The sequence below is a fragment of the Lupinus angustifolius genome, chromosome LG16, assembly GCF_001865875.1.
Source record: "Lupinus angustifolius cultivar Tanjil chromosome LG16, LupAngTanjil_v1.0, whole genome shotgun sequence".
Lineage (NCBI taxonomy): Eukaryota > Viridiplantae > Streptophyta > Magnoliopsida > Fabales > Fabaceae > Lupinus > Lupinus angustifolius.
In genome coordinates, this window is record NC_032024.1 from 17,457,571 (window position 1) to 17,479,038 (window position 21,468).

General features: G+C 33.2%; 1 protein-coding gene and 1 long non-coding RNA gene across 3 annotated transcripts; one reads left to right on the top strand and one right to left on the bottom strand.

Moving 5' to 3' along the window:
- Nucleotides 14,974–19,331, bottom strand: LOC109330056 (probable protein phosphatase 2C 42). 2 transcript variants are annotated; one of them, XM_019564045.1, is made up of 4 exons: nt 18,704–19,331; nt 17,781–18,155; nt 15,906–16,142; nt 14,974–15,524 (listed from the first exon to the last, which is right to left on the bottom strand). In XM_019564045.1, the coding sequence occupies exons 1-4, from the start codon at nt 18,983–18,985 to the stop codon at nt 15,312–15,314; spliced, it is 1,107 nt and encodes a 368-aa protein (XP_019419590.1). In that variant the 5' UTR covers nt 18,986–19,331; the 3' UTR covers nt 14,974–15,311. The 2 variants fall into 2 exon arrangements, with proteins under 2 accessions (XP_019419590.1, XP_019419589.1); XM_019564044.1 differs by having other exon boundaries at nt 17,781–18,151; nt 18,700–19,330.
- On the top strand, nt 16,149–17,004 carry LOC109330057. The gene is made up of 2 exons (XR_002105618.1): nt 16,149–16,753; nt 16,850–17,004. It is a non-coding gene; the product is annotated as an uncharacterized LOC109330057 (long non-coding RNA).

The window sequence follows — 21,468 nt, forward strand, 5'->3', positions numbered from 1 at the left end:
TTATTGTACAATGTTAGAATCTAAAAAGCATCAAGCAATAATTATTTGAGAAATAAGTATCCAACAATAATATGCTAATTATAATTAACTTTTAAATAAAAAATAGATATCATATATATAGTTTTTTGCTTTTTGAGACGGTGAATGTGGGTAATATTACGTATGCAATGACATCGTTGGGCTTGTTTCTTTCGAATCTCATTCCAAGGACTTCACAATGAGTTGACCTCGTGCTGTTAAGAAGTGGGGACGTGGCTACATATTCTACCACACCATCATGCTTAACAACTAGAGAAAAAGATATATGCACTGGTGTATAAAGTTTTATATATTTTTATTATAACTCATTATGTATTATTATTATTGATTTTTTATTATTATCGTTTTTCAAAAAAGATAATCCAAATGAATGGTGGATGATGAAATATATGTGTATAAATCTTTACACTGTTAATTTGTATATTTTACGCTCTAAAAATTATATATATGTTGTGATATATAATAATTAGTAAATAATGGCACTAGAACTAAGAATATTATTGTTTATGATGTTGGCCCAACTTTTCCCACCCACCCACTTCCATGTTCTAAAAATGTAAAAATACTAGCTTCTGTTTTTTATTTTTATTTTCAATTAAAAGTTATTTTTAATTAGATGAAAATACAATTCAAAATATAAATGGAGACACACCTGATCTCCATCCTCACTCACAATTCTTGGGGTAGCATCTAGCATATATTAACCTGTGAGCCTCTTTCTCGTTAGTATAGACAATTAAATTAGCAACAATGTCATGCTCATATTCTTCATACAGCAAACTGCAAAATAATACAGTATTAAAGGGATTTAATATTAATACACCCATAGAATAAGCACTTTTCTACATTGTTCTTACATCATCAACTATTTAAATGTTGATCAATATTTATACTTAAATAAAAGTGATACAAATAAATAATGAATAATACACAAGTTGAATAGAAAATATTATACTAGTATCAACACATAGATATTAACCTCATATTAAAAACGATTAGATAAGTCAGCAATACATAAGAAACGAATATATTAAATTATCTGCTGAGGATCATGGAAGATGAGTGTACAATAGATGATGTTTTCTCCTTGCATGATGAACATGAGAATTGTCTACTGTTGTTACCATAGCTTGCAGCAATTCTAAATGACATGAAATAATACTTACTCGATGAGTCACGACCATGTCGCTCTCTTTAAGACGTTTCGTGACATTGCCCAAAAGTGTAGGCAGACAATCAACCATGCCGTCCCCAGGATAAAACAGCCCAGATCTCTGTTATCGAATTCTTATTGCACTATAAGAACCGATCTCGAATACACCATCCACAATATGGTTACCAGTGTAAATTCATGAAATTTCCCACAATATGGCTACCCGTGCCAATTCTCTTCCCACAATACTGACTACCAGTGTCAGTTCTCGAAACTCCCAAAATATGGGTACTTGTGACAATTCTTTCCCCCAATACTGACTACCAGTGTCAGTTCTCGAAACTCCCAAAATATGGGTACTTGTGACAATTCTTTCCCCCAATACTGACTACCAGTGTCAGTTCTCGAAACTCCCAAAATATGGCTGCCTGTGCCATTTCTTAGTGCCACAGAAAGAGAGGCGAAGAAGTTTGCCGGAAATGCATCGGCGGAAAATATGGGGGAGAAAGAAAAAGTTGAATGAAAGCGCATTCAACTTAAGGCAAGAAAATATGAAGGGAGAAGACTTCTATTTATAACTTGAGATTTTTTCCAAGTTCCTAGTTTCTCCAATGTGGGACTTGAGAGTTGTTTCTTTCTTTTTCAGAACTCTTCAATGTGGACTTGAGAGTTGTTTTTTCAAAACTCTCCTATGTGGGACTTGGGTGTTTTTTATATTTCACACCCAAAAGTTCTCACTCATGGTTTTCAACAAACCATGTTCCAATAGTATCTTTCGAACAAGATGAATGCTTAGATGCACCATTATGACAAAAAAAGAAGATGGAAAATACATTTCAAGCTCACATAAAGTCAAAATGATTTGTCATTGTAATGCAAATAATTTCACAAGGCCAATCACCTTGCTACAAATTGCCTTGAAGAAGAAGCATAACTTAGTTATGGTTCCTCAAACTTATGCAATTAAAAAAGGGAAACCCTACTCATAATGTAATAAGGTGAAAGGGGAAACTCTAACTCAATAAAAGCTAAATGAGTGAATGATGATTTTGAGGTTGAATGAGTGAATGAGTTTTGAATTCGGTGTTGAATGATTTTAAGGTTGAATGAGAGAATGGTTTTTGTGTTGAATGATTTTCGTGTTGAATGAGTGAATGATTTCGAGGTTGATTTTCAGTGTTGAATGATGTTGAGGTTGAATGATTTTGAGGTAGATTTTGAGAGTATATGAGTTTGTCTATTTAGTAAATGAGTTTTGAGATTGCTAAATGTGTGTGAATGCGGAAAAGTTTTAAGTTTTTTGGGGTTTGATCATACTGGAGATTGATACACATTAAGCCTTCAACAACACTTATTAAAGTGAGCATTGGAAAAGATATATAATCAACAACTTTACCTGTAACAAGCGTAGATGAAGACATCTCATTCAAATATAATGAAGAAAATGTAAGTATTCCACTGACGTATTTGTCGCTTCTTACCGTTATGAAAGCGGTTCTCAATTTTGTTTTTGCAATAGCCGCGATACTATCACAAAGGAACAACACAACTGATATATGTTTTTCACATAGGGGAATCTCTGTAAGCAAACTTCTCAGCTAACTTGTTTCTTCATTAGCTGTTGCTAATGCTATCATCTCAACTTTCATAGCGGATTGAGATAACATAGTATGTTTCTTCGTTAGACTCTAGATAGTCCATCTCATCATTTATGGCTTATCGCCACAAATCAATATCCAAAAAAAACTTCTTGGAGAGTTGATAGATTATCCTCCAATATATAGACCATATAATCAGGTCTATACTCTTTAACAATTATTGCTCTCTTACTCTTTCTAGGTTCTATTTCAAACCTTTCATTTTCTATCATTATCTCTAATCACAAGTATGTGACTAGTTGATGTGCCTCCACTATTCCTCAATTTAAAAAGGAATTTCTTCTAATTAAAGTCAACATCGTTAGACTCAATGATCATTTTGTGTTAAGGTCGTAATGCCTATACACAATACTGTTTATATCATACTCAATGAATATATATTCATAGGCTCTATGAGTTTAACTCTCTAGGGTCACACCATCATAAATAATTTCATGAGCAATTTTATGTATCTCATAGGACTGAGACTCTACTGATTTATTATCAGTCATTTGATACTTGAGGTAGTGATAACATTATACATATATATTTTATCTTAACTTCCTCGGTATCATATTTCTTTATTTCTCAAGTGCATACCAAATTAATTTGGCACACTTGTATGGGCTGTAGTAATCATACAAATCATCAGACAACCTATTCAGAATGAAGTTCTCACATAAGTAATTACTTTCATTCCAGAGAGCTATTTCAATAGCCAGTTTATCCCTTTCATCTTTCTCAGCCTCATCCGTCAAACCGAAATGGCTTGTTCAGGTCATAGTTGTTCCGTCCAGTAATATTATCTACGAATGTCATTGTAGTCGGAACGTCTTAAAATTGTTGTTACCGTAGCTTGCAGCAATTCTAAATGGCACGAATTAATACTTACTGGCTGAGTCACGACTAGGTCGCTCTCTTTAAGACGTTTCGTGGCACTGCCTAAAAGTGCAAGCAGACTATCAACCACGCCATCCCTAGGATAAAACAGCTCAGATCTCTGTTATCGAATTCCTATTGCACTGTAAGAACCGTTCTCGAATACACCCTCCACAATATGGCTACCAGTGCCAATTCTCAAAATTTTCCCACAATATGGTTACCATTGCCAATTCTCTTCCCACAATACTAACTACCAGTGTCAGTTCTCGAAATGCCCATAATATGGCTACCTGTGCCAATTCTTTCCCTCAATACTGAGTACCAGTGTTAGTTCTCGAAACTCCCAAAATATGGCTACTTGCGCTAATTCTTTCCCCAAATACTGACTACCAGTGTCAGTTCTCGAAACTCCCACAATATGGCTGCATGTGCCATTTCTTAGTGCCACGGAAAGAAAGGGGGAAAAGTTTGCCGGAAATGCATCGGCGGAAAATATGAGGGAGAAAGAAAAAGTTGAATGAAAACGCATTCAACTTGGGGCAAGAAAATATGAAGAGGAAGGCTTCTATTTACAACTTGAGATTTTTTCCAAGTTCCTAGTTTCTCCAATGTGGGACTTGAGAGTTGTTTTTTTCTTTTTCAAAACTCTTGAATGTGAGACTTGAGAGTTGTTTTTTCAAAACTCTCCTATGTGGGACTTGGGTGTTTTTTATATTTCACACCCAAAAGTTTCCACTCATGGTTTTCAACAAACCATGTTCCAACATCTACATTTCGAAGGAGTGGTTTCTATATTTCTTAGTACATTAATGTTTATACACATAACTAAATGCTTATGCTTAGTCATTCTTAAAATGATGGTAATCATGAGAAAGATAAAGAAGAAAGAACACTATAAGGGTGAGCAACTTACAACTACAACACTTGGTGTGAAGAAATCAAGTGAATGAAGAGGAAGAAGATGAAGAACTTGATGATTGAATAATACTGTTATTTCTTGTATATTGATTATTGAATTCTATGCCTCTACAATGAACAAAAGAAACAAAAATAACTAAATAAACAGAAAACAGATTTCCAAAATTGGAAACTAACTCAAGAATCAACTATGCCTAAACAATCCTAATGAATATTTATTCTTCAATTATAGGTTGAGAAGGTTGTTTTATCACCCCTGCAAGCTGGAATGTATATGTTAGACATTCCAAGCTTGGAAACAAGATTGTGAAAAGAAGCATTTGGGAAAGCTTTTGTAAGGCAATCTGCAATCTGATTTTCGAAGGAAATTGGTAAGAGATGAACTACTTCAGCTTGGACTTTTTCAGGAATGGAACGACAATCAATCTCTATGTGTTTTGTCCTCTCATGGAACACTAGGTTGGCTGCAATATGAAGAGCTGCTTGGTAATCACAATACATCATAATGGGAGTGACTTGGAGTACTTGGAGATCAGGTAGAAGGTAGGTTAGCCATTTTGCTTCACAACTAGCTAAGGCCAGGGCACGATATTCTGCCTCTGCTGATGATCTGGACACCATTTTCTGCCTTTTGCTTTTCCAGGAAATGAGAGAAATTCCAATAAAGAAGCAATATCCTGTGATAGATCTCCTAGTATCAACGCATGAACCCCAATCTGAGTCACTGAATCCTGTTACTTTTGTGTTGTTCTGAGAAAGATAAAATAAGCCCTTTCCAGGTTCGTTTTTGAGGTATCTAACCACTCTTATAGCAGCTTGGTGATGAGTATCAGTAGGGTAAGCAAGAAATTGGCTTAGATGGCTTACCGAGTAGGCAATTTCAGGTCTTGTATGTGTTAAGTATACCAATCTTCGAATGAGTCTTCTGTATTTGGAGGGTACAACAAGCTTGGTTCCACAGTCTCCATAAAGTTTGATGCTTGAGTCCATAGGTGTTGAGTATGATTTAGCTCCTAGAAGACCAGTGTCTTTAAGAAGGTCTAAGGTGTATTTCCTTTGCAAATGTTGATGCCCTTTTCTGCTCTAGCTACTTCCATTCCAAGCAAGTACTTCAATTCCCGCAAATCCTTGATGCTGAATTCTTGGTTTAAGAGAGACTTGAGGTGTTTGATTTCTTGCATATCATTTCCAACTACTATTAAGTCATCTACATAAACTAAAACAATAGTAAAAGTGTTAATCAAATCTTTAGTAAACAGAGAATAATCTGCTTTGGATTGGGCATATCCATGTTTGGTTAAAACAACAGTGAGTTTGGCATTTCGTTGCCTACTTGCTTGTTTTAAACCATACAGTGATTTTTGTAATTTACAAACCAATCCTGAGTTATGTATTGAGAGACCTAGAGGAGGTTTCATATAAACTTGTTCTAAAAGATCTCCATGTAAGAATGCAGTGTTAACATCCATTTGATGGATATGCCATTTATTGATGGAAGTCAAGGCTAAGAGGGCTCTAATAGTGGTCATTTTTACCACTGGGCTAAAAGTCTCAAAGTAGTCCAATCCAGCAGTTTGGATGTATCCTTTTGTAACAAGCCTAGCCTTGTATCTATCTATGGTTCCATCTAAATTGTGTTTGATTTTAAATATCCATTTGCACCCAATGGCCTTCTTGTCCTTGGGTAATTTGGTAAGGATCCAGGTATGGTTGTTATGCAGGGCTTTTAACTCAGTTTCTATGGCTAATCTCCAACAATGGTGTTTGATTGCCTCATCATATGAATAAGGCTCAATATGTGTGTTGATGTTGCAAATGAAGTGTTTGTGCCTAAAGGAAAGTTTTTCATAGGATAAATGTTTAGACAGAGGACAGGCAGTGCTAGCTTTAGTTTGAGATGGTTGAGTTAGAGAGATGAGACAATGGTAGTTCTGTAAGTGTGATGGGACACATCTAACTCTTGTGGACCTTCTAAGGTTAGTTGAAGGTTCTATAAGGTCAATATGATCATCATTCTGGGTAGGCTCATGCTGGTTTTGATTTTCCTGTTCTGCATTAGTTGCAGTTATCTCTTCTGGTTGACAAGAATAGTCAAGAAAATGATCAGAATCTATAAAAGATGATGTAGGCAGAGAGAAATTATGAGTTTCATCGATAGTGTGATTAGTATGAAAAGGAAAAGAATGTTCATAGAAAAATACATTCCTAGACATGAAAATTTCTCTAGATTTCAAATCATAAACCATATATCCTTTTGTCCTAGTTTTAAAAACAATAAACACACACTTTCTTGATCTAGGATCAAGTTTCTTTCTATATCCAGCAAGAGTGGAAGCAAAACATAAACAACCAAAAACTTTAATAATCACAAGGTTTGGATCATGCTTGAATAAAACTTGATAAGGTGACTTTTGAGATAGCAACATACTAGGTTGTCTATTAATGAGATACACAACATGCATAACAACAAAGTTCCAAAAACATTTAGGAAGAGATGATTGAAAACATAGAGATCTTGCAACTCCTAGAATGTGTTGATGCTTTCTTTCAACAATTCCATTTTGTTGGGGAGTCTCAACACATGTTGTTTGATGCAAGATCCCCTTAGAAGCATAGAATTCAGCAAGTTTAAATTCCAAACCATTATCAGTTCTTATGCATTTAACCTTGATCCCAAATTGAGTTTCCACAAAACTCACAAAATTCTTTACAAGAACAGGGGATTCAGACTTAAGTTTCATCAAATAGATCCAGGTATGTCTAGTCTTATCATCTACTATGGTTAAAAAGTATCTATGCCTAAAAATTGAGGGAATAGATAAAGGGCCCTATATGTCAATATGAATAATATCAAAAGCATTCAATGATTCAGAAGTGCTATTTTGAAAAGGCAATTTCTTTTGTTTGGCATAGTAGCAAACATCACGAGGATTTTTATTAGCCTTTGTATGAATAAAAGGAAATTGTTTGTTCATAGCAGCTAGTTTGGTATGGGATAAGTGGCCTAGTCTCTTATGTCATACATCATTATTGTAGGAATTAAAATGATTTATACATGTAGGAGTGTCAATGATCAAAGCATTATTACTAATAATATACAATCCTCTTCTAATTCCAGCTGCACCAATCATCTTCGATGTATTCTGCTCCTGAATCAAGTAGTGCATTCTTGAAAATATCAGCTTGCAACTCAAGGCAAATGTTAGTTTAGAAACATATATAATATTGAAATTAAAGCTAGGGATATACAAGACATTTGATAGATAAAACAGGTTTGAAAAGGATATTGTGCCTGATATGGAAGTCATAACTTCATTTCCATTAGGAAGTTTTACATGAACAAATGGAATTTGTCTAAAATATTGGAATTCTGACATTGAGTAGCACACATGATCAGTGGCACCAGTGTCAAGAATCCAATCTTTTGACTTTAAACAATGAGATAAAACGTGCATTTCACCTGGTGAAGCCGAACTGATTTGGTTGGTAGTGTGCAAAGATTGATCATTGTTGTTCTGCTTCATCAAGCTTAATATGGCATGTTGTTGATCCAAAGTAAATGACATGTTACCTGATTCTTTCTTTTTAGAAAGGCCATTGTTGGATTGGTTGTCATCTTTGTCTTGTAGGCCTGCTATGGTGTTTATATTGTTGTTGTTCCTTAGATTTGGAGAGAATCCATGCTTCTTGTAACGCACATCAATTGTGTGTCCTGTTTTGTTGTAGAAGGTACATAGTTTTGTGTTGTTGTTGTTTCCCTTTCCATATGCAATCCTTCCTCTACCAGTATTATATCCTCTAAATCCTCTACCTTTGCCTCTTCCTTTAGTATTGTAACTTTCAGAGTTACTGGCCAAAATCTTAGAATCCTCACAAGGTGTGTTCACTTGTCTTTCTTGTTGCATTAAGAGAGAAAATACTTTGTTTATACTAGGTAGGGGTTCCATAAGCATAATCTGGGACCTTACAGCAGAGTATTGCTCATTGAGCCCTTTCAAGAATCTAATGACATAATTATTTTCCATATAGGACTTGATTATGGGTATTAAATGGCATCGACATTTGTGCTCACATAGGCAAGAGGGAATGGGTCTAAAGTTATCAATTTCTTGCCATAAGGATTTTAATTGAGTATAGTAGGCATCTATGCAAAGGTTACCTTGTCTCATGCTGTAGAGGTCTTCTTGTAACTCACAAATCCGAAATACATCTCCTTGATAGTACCTTTCTTTCAGATCAATCCAAACTTCATATGCAGTCTCCAACCAAAGAACACTTTGAGCTACAGAAGTATCCAAAGACTGATTTATCCATGATAGGACGAGTGTGTTACATCTATCCCAAGGTGAGAACAGAGGATCATCTGGTTGTGGTTTTGGCAAAGTCCCATCAATGAACTGAAGTTTGTTTTTGGTTTTTAAGACCATAGACATTGCTTTTGATCAATTGTGGTAATTACTTCCACGAAGTCGAACAGATACAAGAACTGCCCCAGGGTTTTCGTTGGGACTCATATAGAAAGGGCTTGATTGACCACTTAATGGGTTTGTAGCCATGACGAAAGGAATGACGATAAAGATTTGATATGAAGAAGACACAAGAATGAGAGAAGAAGGGGTATCGCATAACAGAGCTTTATTTAAAGCTCTGATACCATCATAAAAGGATGGTAATCATGAGAAATATAAAGAAGGAAGAACACTATAAGGGTGAGCAACTTGCACCCGCAACACTTGATGTGAAAAATCAAGTGAATCAAGAGGAAGAAGATGAAGAACTTGATGATTGAATAATGCTGTTATATCTTGTATATTGATTATTGAATTCTATGCCTCTACAATGAACCATTGTCTTCTTATAGAAGAGAAGACTCTAGCAACTATACCTCCCAAAAATAGAAAAACAGAAGAAACAGAAATAACTGAATAAACAGAAAACAGATTTCCAAAAATGGAAACTACTTAACTAACTCAAGAATCAGCTATGCCTAAGTAATCGTAATGAATATTTATTCTTCAATCATAGGTTGAGAAGGCTGTTTTATCAGTCATAGTGCATAAGCATTTACTATGAAAGAAAACAATGGTACTATTTTCATTAAAAAAACAGTGTAAGTTATTTAATAAAATATAATAGCGTGTGTTCCACTTTAGATGGTTGTAGAGCTCACATATGTAATTTTTTGTACACACGTGACCTTGTATAAAAATTATACAATGACATAAAAATGGTGTTTTGGACTTTAATGCTTCATTTGAAACAGTAGAAATAGGAGAGAAAGAGAAGGAGGGGGAGAGAAGTTCAAGATAAAATAATCACTTTCTCTCTCCATTGGTTTAGATGAGAGGATGGGAAGAGAGAAGAAAAAGTGAGTGAAGCTCATCTATTTTGTTTCTTTTCTTATGTGGAGAGAAAATGAGATAAAGATTGGTTGTCTTAAATTATGTTTCGTACCAATGACAATGAATAAAAAAAAAAATAGTAATATATATTTAATTTTTTTAATTGACATTGCATGTTTTTATTAATTTGTAACAAGATTTGCAACATTGTTTGAGATAATATATTTCTATTCGAGAGATTTTAGAGAAATCTTTATCCTCTATTTCTCTTCTTTTTATCTAAAATTAAACAACACAAAAATCTACTCCACTCTTTTCTATATCTTTCTTATATATTTATCTCTTCTTATTTTCTCTTTACATCCAAATAGAGAATTAAACTATAAATTAGGTGTAGAATTTCTATAATGAAAATCAAAATGAAATAGTGTAATATTACGTACTAATAATATAAATATTTATAAACAATCAACGTATTATATATCATTCATTTATATTATTATTATTATTATTATTATTATTATTATTAGGAGTTAGTAATAATTAAACTCCCATAATAGATTATGCAATGAAAATAAATATATACATTTTTTTTCTCAAACCCATGAAGAATAACTCGTATTTGTAACACAACACATATTGTATTTGTGGGTTGAAAGGTTATGAACTCAAACCCAATGGGCCTATAGTCTTGTCGATCAGAGTAAAACCCTAATTCATATATCTTCACTATATAAATCAAAGCTACGCTTTCTCCTCCCCAAATATTCATTCTCTTCCAAAACTATTATGTTCCATTTTAATTATTCACAGTTCAGCACATCTACCCGGTTCTTATAATGGAACATTGGAAGTGTATGAGTATCGTTAAATGCTTAATTCTTCTCTCATTTTTTTTATTTATTTTTGTGTTTTCTTTAAACATTTTGATTTGCATCTTGAGATGCCTTTGATTCACATGCTATGAATTTTGGGTTTATCACTTTATCATTAATGATAAAAAAGAGGCATAAATTTCTCGCAGGAAAGTTGAGTTACTTCGCCTTCGTGTTATTCCCAGGCGCAGTGAATTTTGTACTGCTAGATCGCTTATCTTGTTTTCTCTATTTTTCGACCTCTTCAATTTTTAACCTATGAAGTTATATTTATGTGGGATTCTATGATGGTATGAAATCTTTGAGACCTGATTGTCATATTTGATGACAACTATAAGCATAATCACTGAGAATCTCTTATAAGTTATAGCTTATATTTTTTTTAGAAAAAAATGTATACTGGTTGTGTTTTTTTAGTTTTAGAATATACAAATCAATAAATAGGGGAAGTAAGATATGATTGAATGATGAAATAAGCACTGGGCTCTGAGCAGTTTGATTAATAACCTGCTTTATTGATGCACATTGCTAGCCTAGAAAGCTATGTCTGACTAAACTGATGTCACCTCTATTCCTAGGGTTCAATGCTGTTAAAAATGAGTTTTGATTATGAATCTGATTCGAATAATTGTTAAATTTTATTATCCGTTGAGAAATATATCACATTAAATGTTTTGTAGAATTATTGGAACAATTGAGTTACATTCCGATTTGATTTTAAAAGAAACATACATACATCCGTTCATAGAAGTTAATAATGTCAAGATGAAACCAGAGCAATCAAAGAATCTGAATGAACCAAATAAAATTGAGAAGCAATTGATAAATATGTCTGAAGTCAAACATACTGGACAAAGTGATTTTGATAAAACGGATTTAAAATTAAAATGTGAACAGATTTTGACCAGTTAAGGACTATAGCAAGTGTAAAAGATTTATGAACTGTCGCAATATCATGTATATTATTATACAAGCATACGGATATTACTCAAAATACAAAAATCAGAGATAAGAATCCGAATGTAGCAAGTATACTAAGTAATGCATTAGAATTCCGAAAGTCCTACTCAAATGGAGCCACCTTATAATTGTAAATTTGTAATTGCTTGAACCTGTATAGATACTCAATGTTGCCCCCTTAACTACCACCCAGTAAATATTGGCTTTCTTTTGTGTAATTGAATCGTATGAATGATCTATAGGGATCCATTTAACTAAGTTTAAAAAACTTATTAAATTGTTATATAAATGTTATTTGGCTTAAAATAACATAATATTTGCAATGGGAGGATAAACAAATGCACGATACCTCAGTCCTTCAGATTTATAAGGAAGACTAGTAGTTGGGAATAGGAATAGCGAGATGGTAAGATTCAATCTAGTGTCGGTATTGGGAGAGAGAAACAAGTGTAATTACCATGCTTTACCTTGACTAATGGCTAAATGAGACATTGTTTGAGACATTTGATCTCTATTCAAAATGAGTAGACAGAACCACTTAGTCTCTCATTTTTGGACAAATTTTCAGGCTAATGGATTTGCAGCCCATCAGTGGCCATTACTAAATATTTACGAATAATAAAAACTTCATAAATCAAAATAAAGAAGTTCAAGATAGAAAATTGAGAAAACCTTAATATGATATATAAAGTTGAAAATTCAAATAACATCACAATTTTGTTAGTTATCAAATTAAATTATATCATAATGTATTTGAATTTAACTTCCTTTTAAAACATTATTGTCACGGGCCACCCATAATGATAAATTCAAAAGCCCATGGGCTAGATTAGCAATTGGGTCAGGCAAATGAACTAAATATATCCACACTATCCACAAAAAATGTGAGCTATGTGGGTAAGCTCAGAACATAACTCATTTTACCATCTATACTTAAATTGTCATAGAGCTAAAGAAAATGACGAGTCTACCAAGCCTGAGCAGATTCGACATGTCATGACATTATTTACCACAATTACCCCACAAAATAATTGTATTCACCATACTCTTCCTATTTCAGCCGACTTATATTAGTTTCTCTCATTGTCTTTATCAGAACTTTGATACCTTTAAATGAAAACGTTATTAAACTTAAAAGTAAGTACATGTAGTTGGTTAAATTTGTAATTAAAAAAAAACTATATCTTTTTTTTTTCCAATTGTTTAAATAAATAAATGTATTCTGATATAAAATTGATTTCATGTACATAAAAATGGAATACTAAATAATAATATCAACATACCTGCCGGGCACTTTTCGCTGCTTCTTCGTAGATTGTAGTTTCTTGCCTTAGTTTCCCATTTCACCACCAACAAAAAAAAGTATACAGATTTAAAATTAAATGAAAAAATCCATTGAAAATCTTAGATCATATGAATAATGAAATAGTAAAATCTATAACGTGCAATACAACTAGTATTGTAGTAGATCATTATTTTTATATGAAGATGTTATGAATAATTGAAGATACCAATAATGTTATCTTGACAAACCCACATATCAGCAACAACTTAGTCAAATAAGTGTTACTATTGAAGAACAAAGCTACTACATTTACATATTTTATATATTTTACATATTTTACACATTTTACGCATTTTGCGTATTTAACACATGTTGAAGTATTTTTCAACACGTGTTTATTAGTTTGTTAGTTAGCTATTTTACACTATAAATAAGGTTTTTCATGCCTTGATAATTTAATGAGAAAAATTCACATTATTCATTTTATGCTTCCGCATTATTTTCTTAATAGTTAGTTTGAGAGAGTTGAATTTTGGAGGGGAAGGAAGGGAAATGTAAGGTTTGGGAGACATGAAATACACTTGTGAGATGACTCCCAAGCCTTTCATTTTTCTTATTTTCCCTCCAAAATCCAACTCTCAAACAAACCCTAAGACGTCGAGGAGGGCAGTTCAAAATCACTTGGATCAGTTCATTGCTGAGTAGTTAGAGTGTTCACTGTCCATGAATTATTCTGAACAATATTTCTCACTTGAAGATGCAAATCATGAATCTAAATAAAATCAACCACACTGCTAAGAGGACCACAAGGAATCCAGGGATCAAACCAGATGGAACTATCACTATTACCCGGACAAAAAGAATGGAAGCTAGTGAAAAATCTTCTAGTGTAGCCTTAAGGATGTTTCGGTGTATTGGAGAGGTACCTGAAAAGATTCTCTAAAAATCAAGTCATTATATGAGAGAAATAGAGTATATGAAAGAATAAAATTAAGTGATAGAGAGCAAGCACATGAGAAAGTAAGTAAGAGTAAGTATGTAAGTAAATTTCTTGAAGGGGAATTCCTTATTTATAATGGAGAGGTGAGAGGAATATTTTTTGTAGATACTATTGGCTGCTTTGTTGAACCTGTTTCAGATAGACAAATGTTACTTTTCTTGTGTCAGATGGTTTTTTTAGCAGCAGTATACCTTTTGACTAAATGAATGCCATTTTTGTTCTATGATCCCCAGATAAAACCTCTGGTAATAACGTTTAGCTTATTACAAACAGAACTGGGTACCCAACAATTTTGCATGATGTATGTGCATATAGATGGAATGAGTAATTGGACTATAGTAACACGTCCAAGTCTATTGAGAAGTTTCTACTTCCAGTAGTAAAATAGATGGAGATGCCATATAATTTATTTTCTTCGCAGCTGCAATAAGTTTACAACTTAAAGCTCTTGATTTATCCACGTTCACTTTCAGACTTGACATAATGCAAAAATCATGGATAACTGAGTAACATTTGTATACTAAATAATTATAAAATCACAATTTTAAAATAAATTGGTGTTCCTCTTTAATACAATTTATTATATTTATAAAATGATGAATTTCAAATCAATTGTAAATATAATAAATGTGACATACACTTAAAAATAAATCAATGCTCCTCCTAAATGTAACTTAAAATTTTATTTTTGGAATCATAATGATTATTGTTGTACAATTCATCAACATTAATAGATCAACTGCCTACATTTTAAAATCAAATATTATATTTACATATCAGGCAATACTTCTATGTTCTAATTGTTAACCCCTTCAAAAATATATCTTTTTTCTTTCTCATTGAACCAATTGAAAGATGAACACATGAAAGTCTCATAACTTGTTGCCAATAATTTAAATTCAACTCATGAATAAAAAAATTCAATAAACAACACGCTGCTTGATGCTTGAATGTAATTGAATCGCCAAAATAAAAAATAAAGAAAAATCCAGCACATGGATATTGGAACAAGACTTGAGGTTAAAAAAGGGAGTCTCTATAGATAAATTTTTTAATAACAAGTTTAACTTCATCTCGAGCTTCATCAATGATCTCAATACCATAGACCAAACCGTGCGTCAGCATTGCCAGTGGCATACTCTAGGCATGTTTAGCCAATGACAATTATTCCAGTGCCAAAAAGTTGTACACAAGACAGAGCATGTTTACAACCATACAGGTCAGTGATCAAGAGCACTTCGAATTGAGAGTGGCGAATTTAGCACTGTGCCTCTGGATATAAGGTCGTGGTTTAAGAATAAAACTATAACAGATATATCATCATGAAAATGGCGCCGAACCTTCTTGTCAATCTTACGAAGGTCTGAATATCGCATTTCTCGTTTTCTTGCTGCTTCGTGGAGGGCAGCTTTAATAAGTCTCTTGGCACTACCCTGCATGCAGTAAAAGAATTTTAGTTCCTTCCTTTGACAGTACTCAATAGCCAATGCAGAGACAATGGTGACAGACTCAATGTAGAAGAAGGCCACAATGGTGACAAAAGAAAAAATTGAATCTCATCAAGAAGAAAGAATAAGAACAAATAACATTCAAACACCCAAAATCAACATGTATAGCACGCAATAAATATTTCGGGCCTCTAAAATGATAACATGTGATGCAATCACCAGGTTAAATAAAGTTTTGATAAGAAAAAAATCAAAACAAAGCATTTCATGTCCATCTAAAATGTGTGAAGAAAAATAAATCAGGTTAGGAAAAATAAATCAACTGGTACTACAGCAAAATTCAACCTCAGGATAAAATAATCTTACCGCATGCGGATTGCTGTTGACAATATCCACTGCTTTTTCATTACTCAGGTGCTCCCATAAACCATCTGATGCAAATATAAGAAAGGAATCATTTGGCTGAAGACGGTGAGAAAGAATAGTGGGATTAGCAGTCATGTAAGGCATGTTCATCGGTTCAGGGAGTCTGAATTTGGCAGCAAGTGGTTCCCGGTTAAACTGCGCTTGTTTCATATATACGTCACCTATAGATCTAGAAACCTGAAGCAAAAACAATGAAGGAAGTGGTTGTATGTTAATGTCATTAATTTGGAGAGTGGAAGTAAAACTGACAAATAATATAATGATTGCAGAACTGAGAATTTCCACCATTAACTAACAAAATATATCTGACTATATAAATAAAATAAAATGCAGGTTGAATTAAACAGGAAAGCATATCAACTGTCTTCTATATGATTATTGGACTCATTTTTAACATACAAATGCATTACAAAACAAATATTATTTTTTTCCTAATATTCAAAGATAAACAATTTACTTCCATTTATATGGTTTGGTTTTATCCTCACAAACTAGTGATTGGACCATAAATATATTTTTAGGTCTTTGAAAACTCCTACATATGGGAAATGATATACAGTAAGATTTGCTACATATTCAAACACAGCATAAAATTCTTCTGCAGTCTGTTTAAGTGAAGCGTGACTCTAGTTCTAAAACAGCAGCCCATTGGGTTTTGCACTTCCCTATAACAACTTCCATCTGAAGCAGGCTATTTGGAGCCTTGAGTGAATTCTAGCTTTGAATTCTCAACACAGATCAATTCCTTCTTACTGGCTTCAGGGTTTTTCGTGTAACTAAGGAAATTGGTATTCTGCGTCTATGCTGTTGCTCTAGCTTTGAATTCTCAACACAGATCAATTCCTTCTTATTGGCTTCAGGGTTTTTCATGTAACAAAGGAAAGACATATTGGTATTCTGCATCTATGCTGCATTGGGATGAAGTGAAAGCTCATATTTTCAAGAAATCTTCAAAGTCTTTGCATCTGATATGGGGCATGATAACTTTTTTGGCTTGGACATTGTTGGTAGCCACAGGATCAGATAAACAAAAGGAACAGAAAACTTTGACTTCCTTGTTTCTTATTTGTGCCTTGCTTACTATCGTTTTTAATATTTCTTTCTCCTCTGTAATAATCTTCTACCGACATTCTTTAAATGAGAAAAATACATATACATTTTTTAAAAGTAATGGCACTTACTGTACTGCCTAAGTTATCCTCTGCAACTATCATATGAACAACCCAAAAGTGGCTGTGTGCCACAATGCCTTAGCAAATTAAGGTGATTCGGACTTGTCTAAATGTGGGATTTGGTACACACACAAAAAATAGGTCATTTTATTTGCATTTTAAAGGAATTCTGGCAAAAGTATTACAGAAGAACAAGATAGCAAGAGATTCAGAAATAAGAAGCTTCTTAAATTTTTTTATCAGGTCAACAATTTCAGGAATAAACACATACAAAGTAAACAACAACAACCACCAACAAAGCCTTAATCCTACTAGGTGGGATTGGCTACACATACAAAGTAAACAGACAACTATAATCTAAGACTCTGGCTTTACTTGTTTTGTGTCTGTTTGACATATGTGGATTCAGAAACCATATACCAATGTGCACCACCCAATTTTAACAAACAGAAGAATGACCGTTAAAGACACAGGTTAAGTTGCTTCAAACACTATTGATCTACCAAAATTCAAACTCTAACTTTCGTCTACATACCACTTGAAGAAGTGCAAACAATAAATAAATGATTGGCCACCACCATGCAAGCACCAGTTTTCACGTGTAAGACAGGGATCTTTAGACAACACAATTACAAAAAAATACCTGAATAATGCCTTTTACCCTCCACACTCCATGCTTAAGGACAACAATTTGGGGATCATCAGGGTGTAATTCTTTAAGTTCATGTCTAATTTCCTCCAGACTTGCATTATGTTCGGTAGACAGCTGAATTGCAGCCATACCTCCAGTGTTGCCAACTTTCCTACCTAACACAACACGAGAATCTCCAACGTTTGCTACAAAGAGTGTCTGCTGAAATATCACACCAACTAGACAACAGGACCCAGCATTTGCAATCTGAGGTCGAGTACTCCATAAGTCCGATACGTGGGCAGTGTACCCGTCCTCTGTTTGGTGGAAAGCCCTCTCAATAGTCTCAGCTGTCACAATCCCGCGTGACTCAGCTGATATTGCTGCATAAACATGAAACACAATATAAGACAACCAACACAAAAAACAAACCATTATCAAGAGACAAAGACAATGTAGAACCAACTCCCAAAACACTCATACCCCATGAAGGAACCAAAATTGAAGGCAGAATGCTCCACCAAAACAGTGGGCCTTCAACAGGGTCAAACACCAAAACACTTTTATCACATTATGAAACAATTCACCTATAAAAATCAATTTAAAATTAATTGGGAATAATAATTGTGACAAATAAAAAACATAACTCTCCTATAAACACTGTCAGAAACAGTATGTACCCACTGGCCAGCATGTTCAATTGTACTTGGTTCATGAGAAAACTCCAAAAGACTAATGAGAATAGTGTACTTTAAGAAAAAGGTTCACGAAAAGCGAATTCATGAAAATCACTCATAACAGTTACTACTACTGCTACTCCTGAAAACAATCAAAACCGAAAACGTGGCTAATGAATGCCGCAACAACCATCCAAATAAATAAAACAGGCTTATGCACGAACATAACTACAAAATTGATTCGGATTCAGAACCTTTTAAATGGCGAAACAAGTGATCGCAGGTGTATCTTGCAGCCTCGGGTCCGCCGTGACCGTCGTAAATTCCAACGAAGGTTCCTAGAGGACCAGACTCGATCTGGCTCTGGTCTTCGAGAACCTGATTGGCCTGAACCACCGCCATAGAAAATTCACCGGAGCCATATTTTCCGACATCGCGAAACCAGAGCAATCCTTCTTTTCCTTCTCTTCCAGTGTCATCAGTACCGCGCCGAAATGGCTTCCAACACACAGAGAACAGATTCATCAATGCATGAAACATACCACATCTCTCGGAAACCCTAACCCTAACCTCCACCGCCGCCGAAACCAGCCAACCTTGCTCCGATTCCGATCGATCCTTCGAATCTGGGTTGGGTAAGAGAGGGAGTGTGTTAGAGAGAGAAAACGGTTATCGCGGTGGTTATTGAGATTGTGAAGATGAAGGAGAAAGGAATAAATAAAGGGGAAAGGTGCGCACGGAACAGGTTAAGAAGAAGGCGCACGTTAGTAAGAGGTGGTGGCGAGGTGTGTTCGGTGGTAGAGGAACATCAACGAGATCATGTTCATTCTCTTGTGGGGAGAGAATGGTGTGGGGAAGACTTTGTTTCTGGGTTGTTATTTTCAATGTTTTTATTACTTAGTTTTTTTTGTAATGTGTTTATCCTTCCTAACAATATTATTCAAAAAAATCGAATATTTGATATTTTTAGTATTTTTTAGAATAGAACTTATAATATTAGATTAATATTTTGTTGATATTTTTTATTTTTAATATTTGTGTATTCTCTTAGGAAAAAAGAAATACAATGAATTGCGTTATTGCGTGTGGTCATCGCGTTCGCGTACATCTTTCTTCACACCCATTGCATCTTTCATGCCTTCGGCAGAATTTTGAATTTTCTGACTTGCTTTGTTTTTATTTATCATTTTTCAACTAGCGAAATAATTGTAGTGAATTGTGATTACAAAACAATTTTCACATCTATTTCAAAATAAAATACATATGATCTATACTCAAGTTTCATTATTTAATTTTGAATACCTAAAATGACATTTAAATTCGTTTATTTAGGTCAAATGCGCCACTTATCATGATGATTCATGAATAATAATAAAAATTGTTAGACACCTCCTAAAGCTATAGGTTGCAGTATTAATCTAAGTTTGCTGAAAGCGGAATTAATATAAACGGATGGTCACAGGGGTCAGGCTTTTCGTGCAAGACCCGAAACAAAAAACATGACTTATAAATCAGACATTTGTGTTGAGAAAATGGAAATATTAAATTCAGCAATTACGATTAAGTATAAGAATCATAAAAAATAATTTTATGTTGGAAAATGAAGAATTTATTACTTCAAGAATAAATAGACTTAACTTTCCAATATTCTCTTACCCTGATTGAACCTCTTATCTTCATTCTTAACAACTAAGGTTGATATAACCCTTGCAAATTTGGACAATAAATAAATAATTTAATTTATAGACTAAAATGTTTGATCATATTAGCAAATAAGTTATTTCTTTCAACCATTAAAATTATGATATATGTCCTATTTTTTTTTTTAGTTTTTAGAAATTTTTGTAGAAAATGGAATATAACATATGTCATTATTCTAGTAACTGAAGAAGATAACTTAACTTCTAATATGATGAAATACTTAATTATGTTTAATATAGTATAATACTAGAATCTACATTTTTTAATGAAAATACTTATACATAATTAATATATTATTTATCATTTATTTATATTATTTAGAAGTAATGATAACCATATATAAATGGTAAATGATATATTAAGTTATTAACAATGTAAAGAAAATTAAATAACTGATATATAAACCTTTCTCCTTTAAGTATACGAGATTTTCATTGTCAACCAGATTTTGAATTAATTCTTCTTGTGGTAAAAGTATGGATCACCTGTATTTAATATCTGAATTGATTGATTCATTTTGAATAAAAGAAAAAAATTTAAAAATAAAAAGTAATAAAAATTAGCAATTTGGTTAATTTGTGACAGAGAATAGGTAATTTCTCTCCCTCGTAAAAGTGGAATTTTGTTTTTATTTAATTATTACTAGCATGTTAACAACCACTATCGTGTATGTCAACCCGCTTTCCTATTATTTATAATGTATAGTTTGTATGTCATAAATGTCAAACATAATATTTTGTGTTAAATATTTATAATCTACAGTTGAATTTATTTGATTGGTGTAATATTCTACATTAAAGACTGATAGTCACAATGCAAGAATAAAAATAATTAACCAAATAATATGAACATATATTAGGTGGAGATGAACATTATGTTATATATAATTTTTTTTGTAAAAATTAGAAAATAGTGAAGGCAAAATAGAAAGAACTACAAATTACATCATGGTAGGTGTTTATTATGAGTTTTCTTCTTTATAGAAGTATAGATACATAATAACAATTAATTAGGTAAGATATTCTAGAAAATGCAAGATGGCAATGAAGCAACTTCCTATTAAAAAAATATGGCAGCATAAAGGCAATATGGTAAAATCACTTCATCACTGTTCACGAAAAACGACAGCAAGAAGACAATAATAACTTATCTAAAACACACAAAATACAATATGGATGAGGGGTTGGTACCTTTCTTGTTTTTTGTTGGTATTGAAGGGGTTGAATGAATATCAGCATGCGGGTGAATATTTAGGGTCTATTTTAGAGTCTTGTACTCTTGTTTCGGAGAATAGATTATGAAAAGAGTTTTTTGTTTTAGAG

Bases quoted from the DNA above. Each gene is read 5' to 3' on its own strand.
- LOC109330056 (XM_019564045.1), bottom strand. From the start codon at position 18,985: ATGTTTCATGCATTGATGAATCTGTTCTCTGTGTGTTGGAAGCCATTT. The intron at 16,143-17,780 runs GTATTTTTTTGT...TTTTTGCTTCAG, and splicing joins GGGTAAAAGGCATTATTCAG to GTTTCTAGATCTATAGGTGA. The intron at 15,525-15,905 runs GTAAGATTATTT...TACTGCATGCAG, and splicing joins TCAACAGCAATCCGCATGCG to GGTAGTGCCAAGAGACTTAT.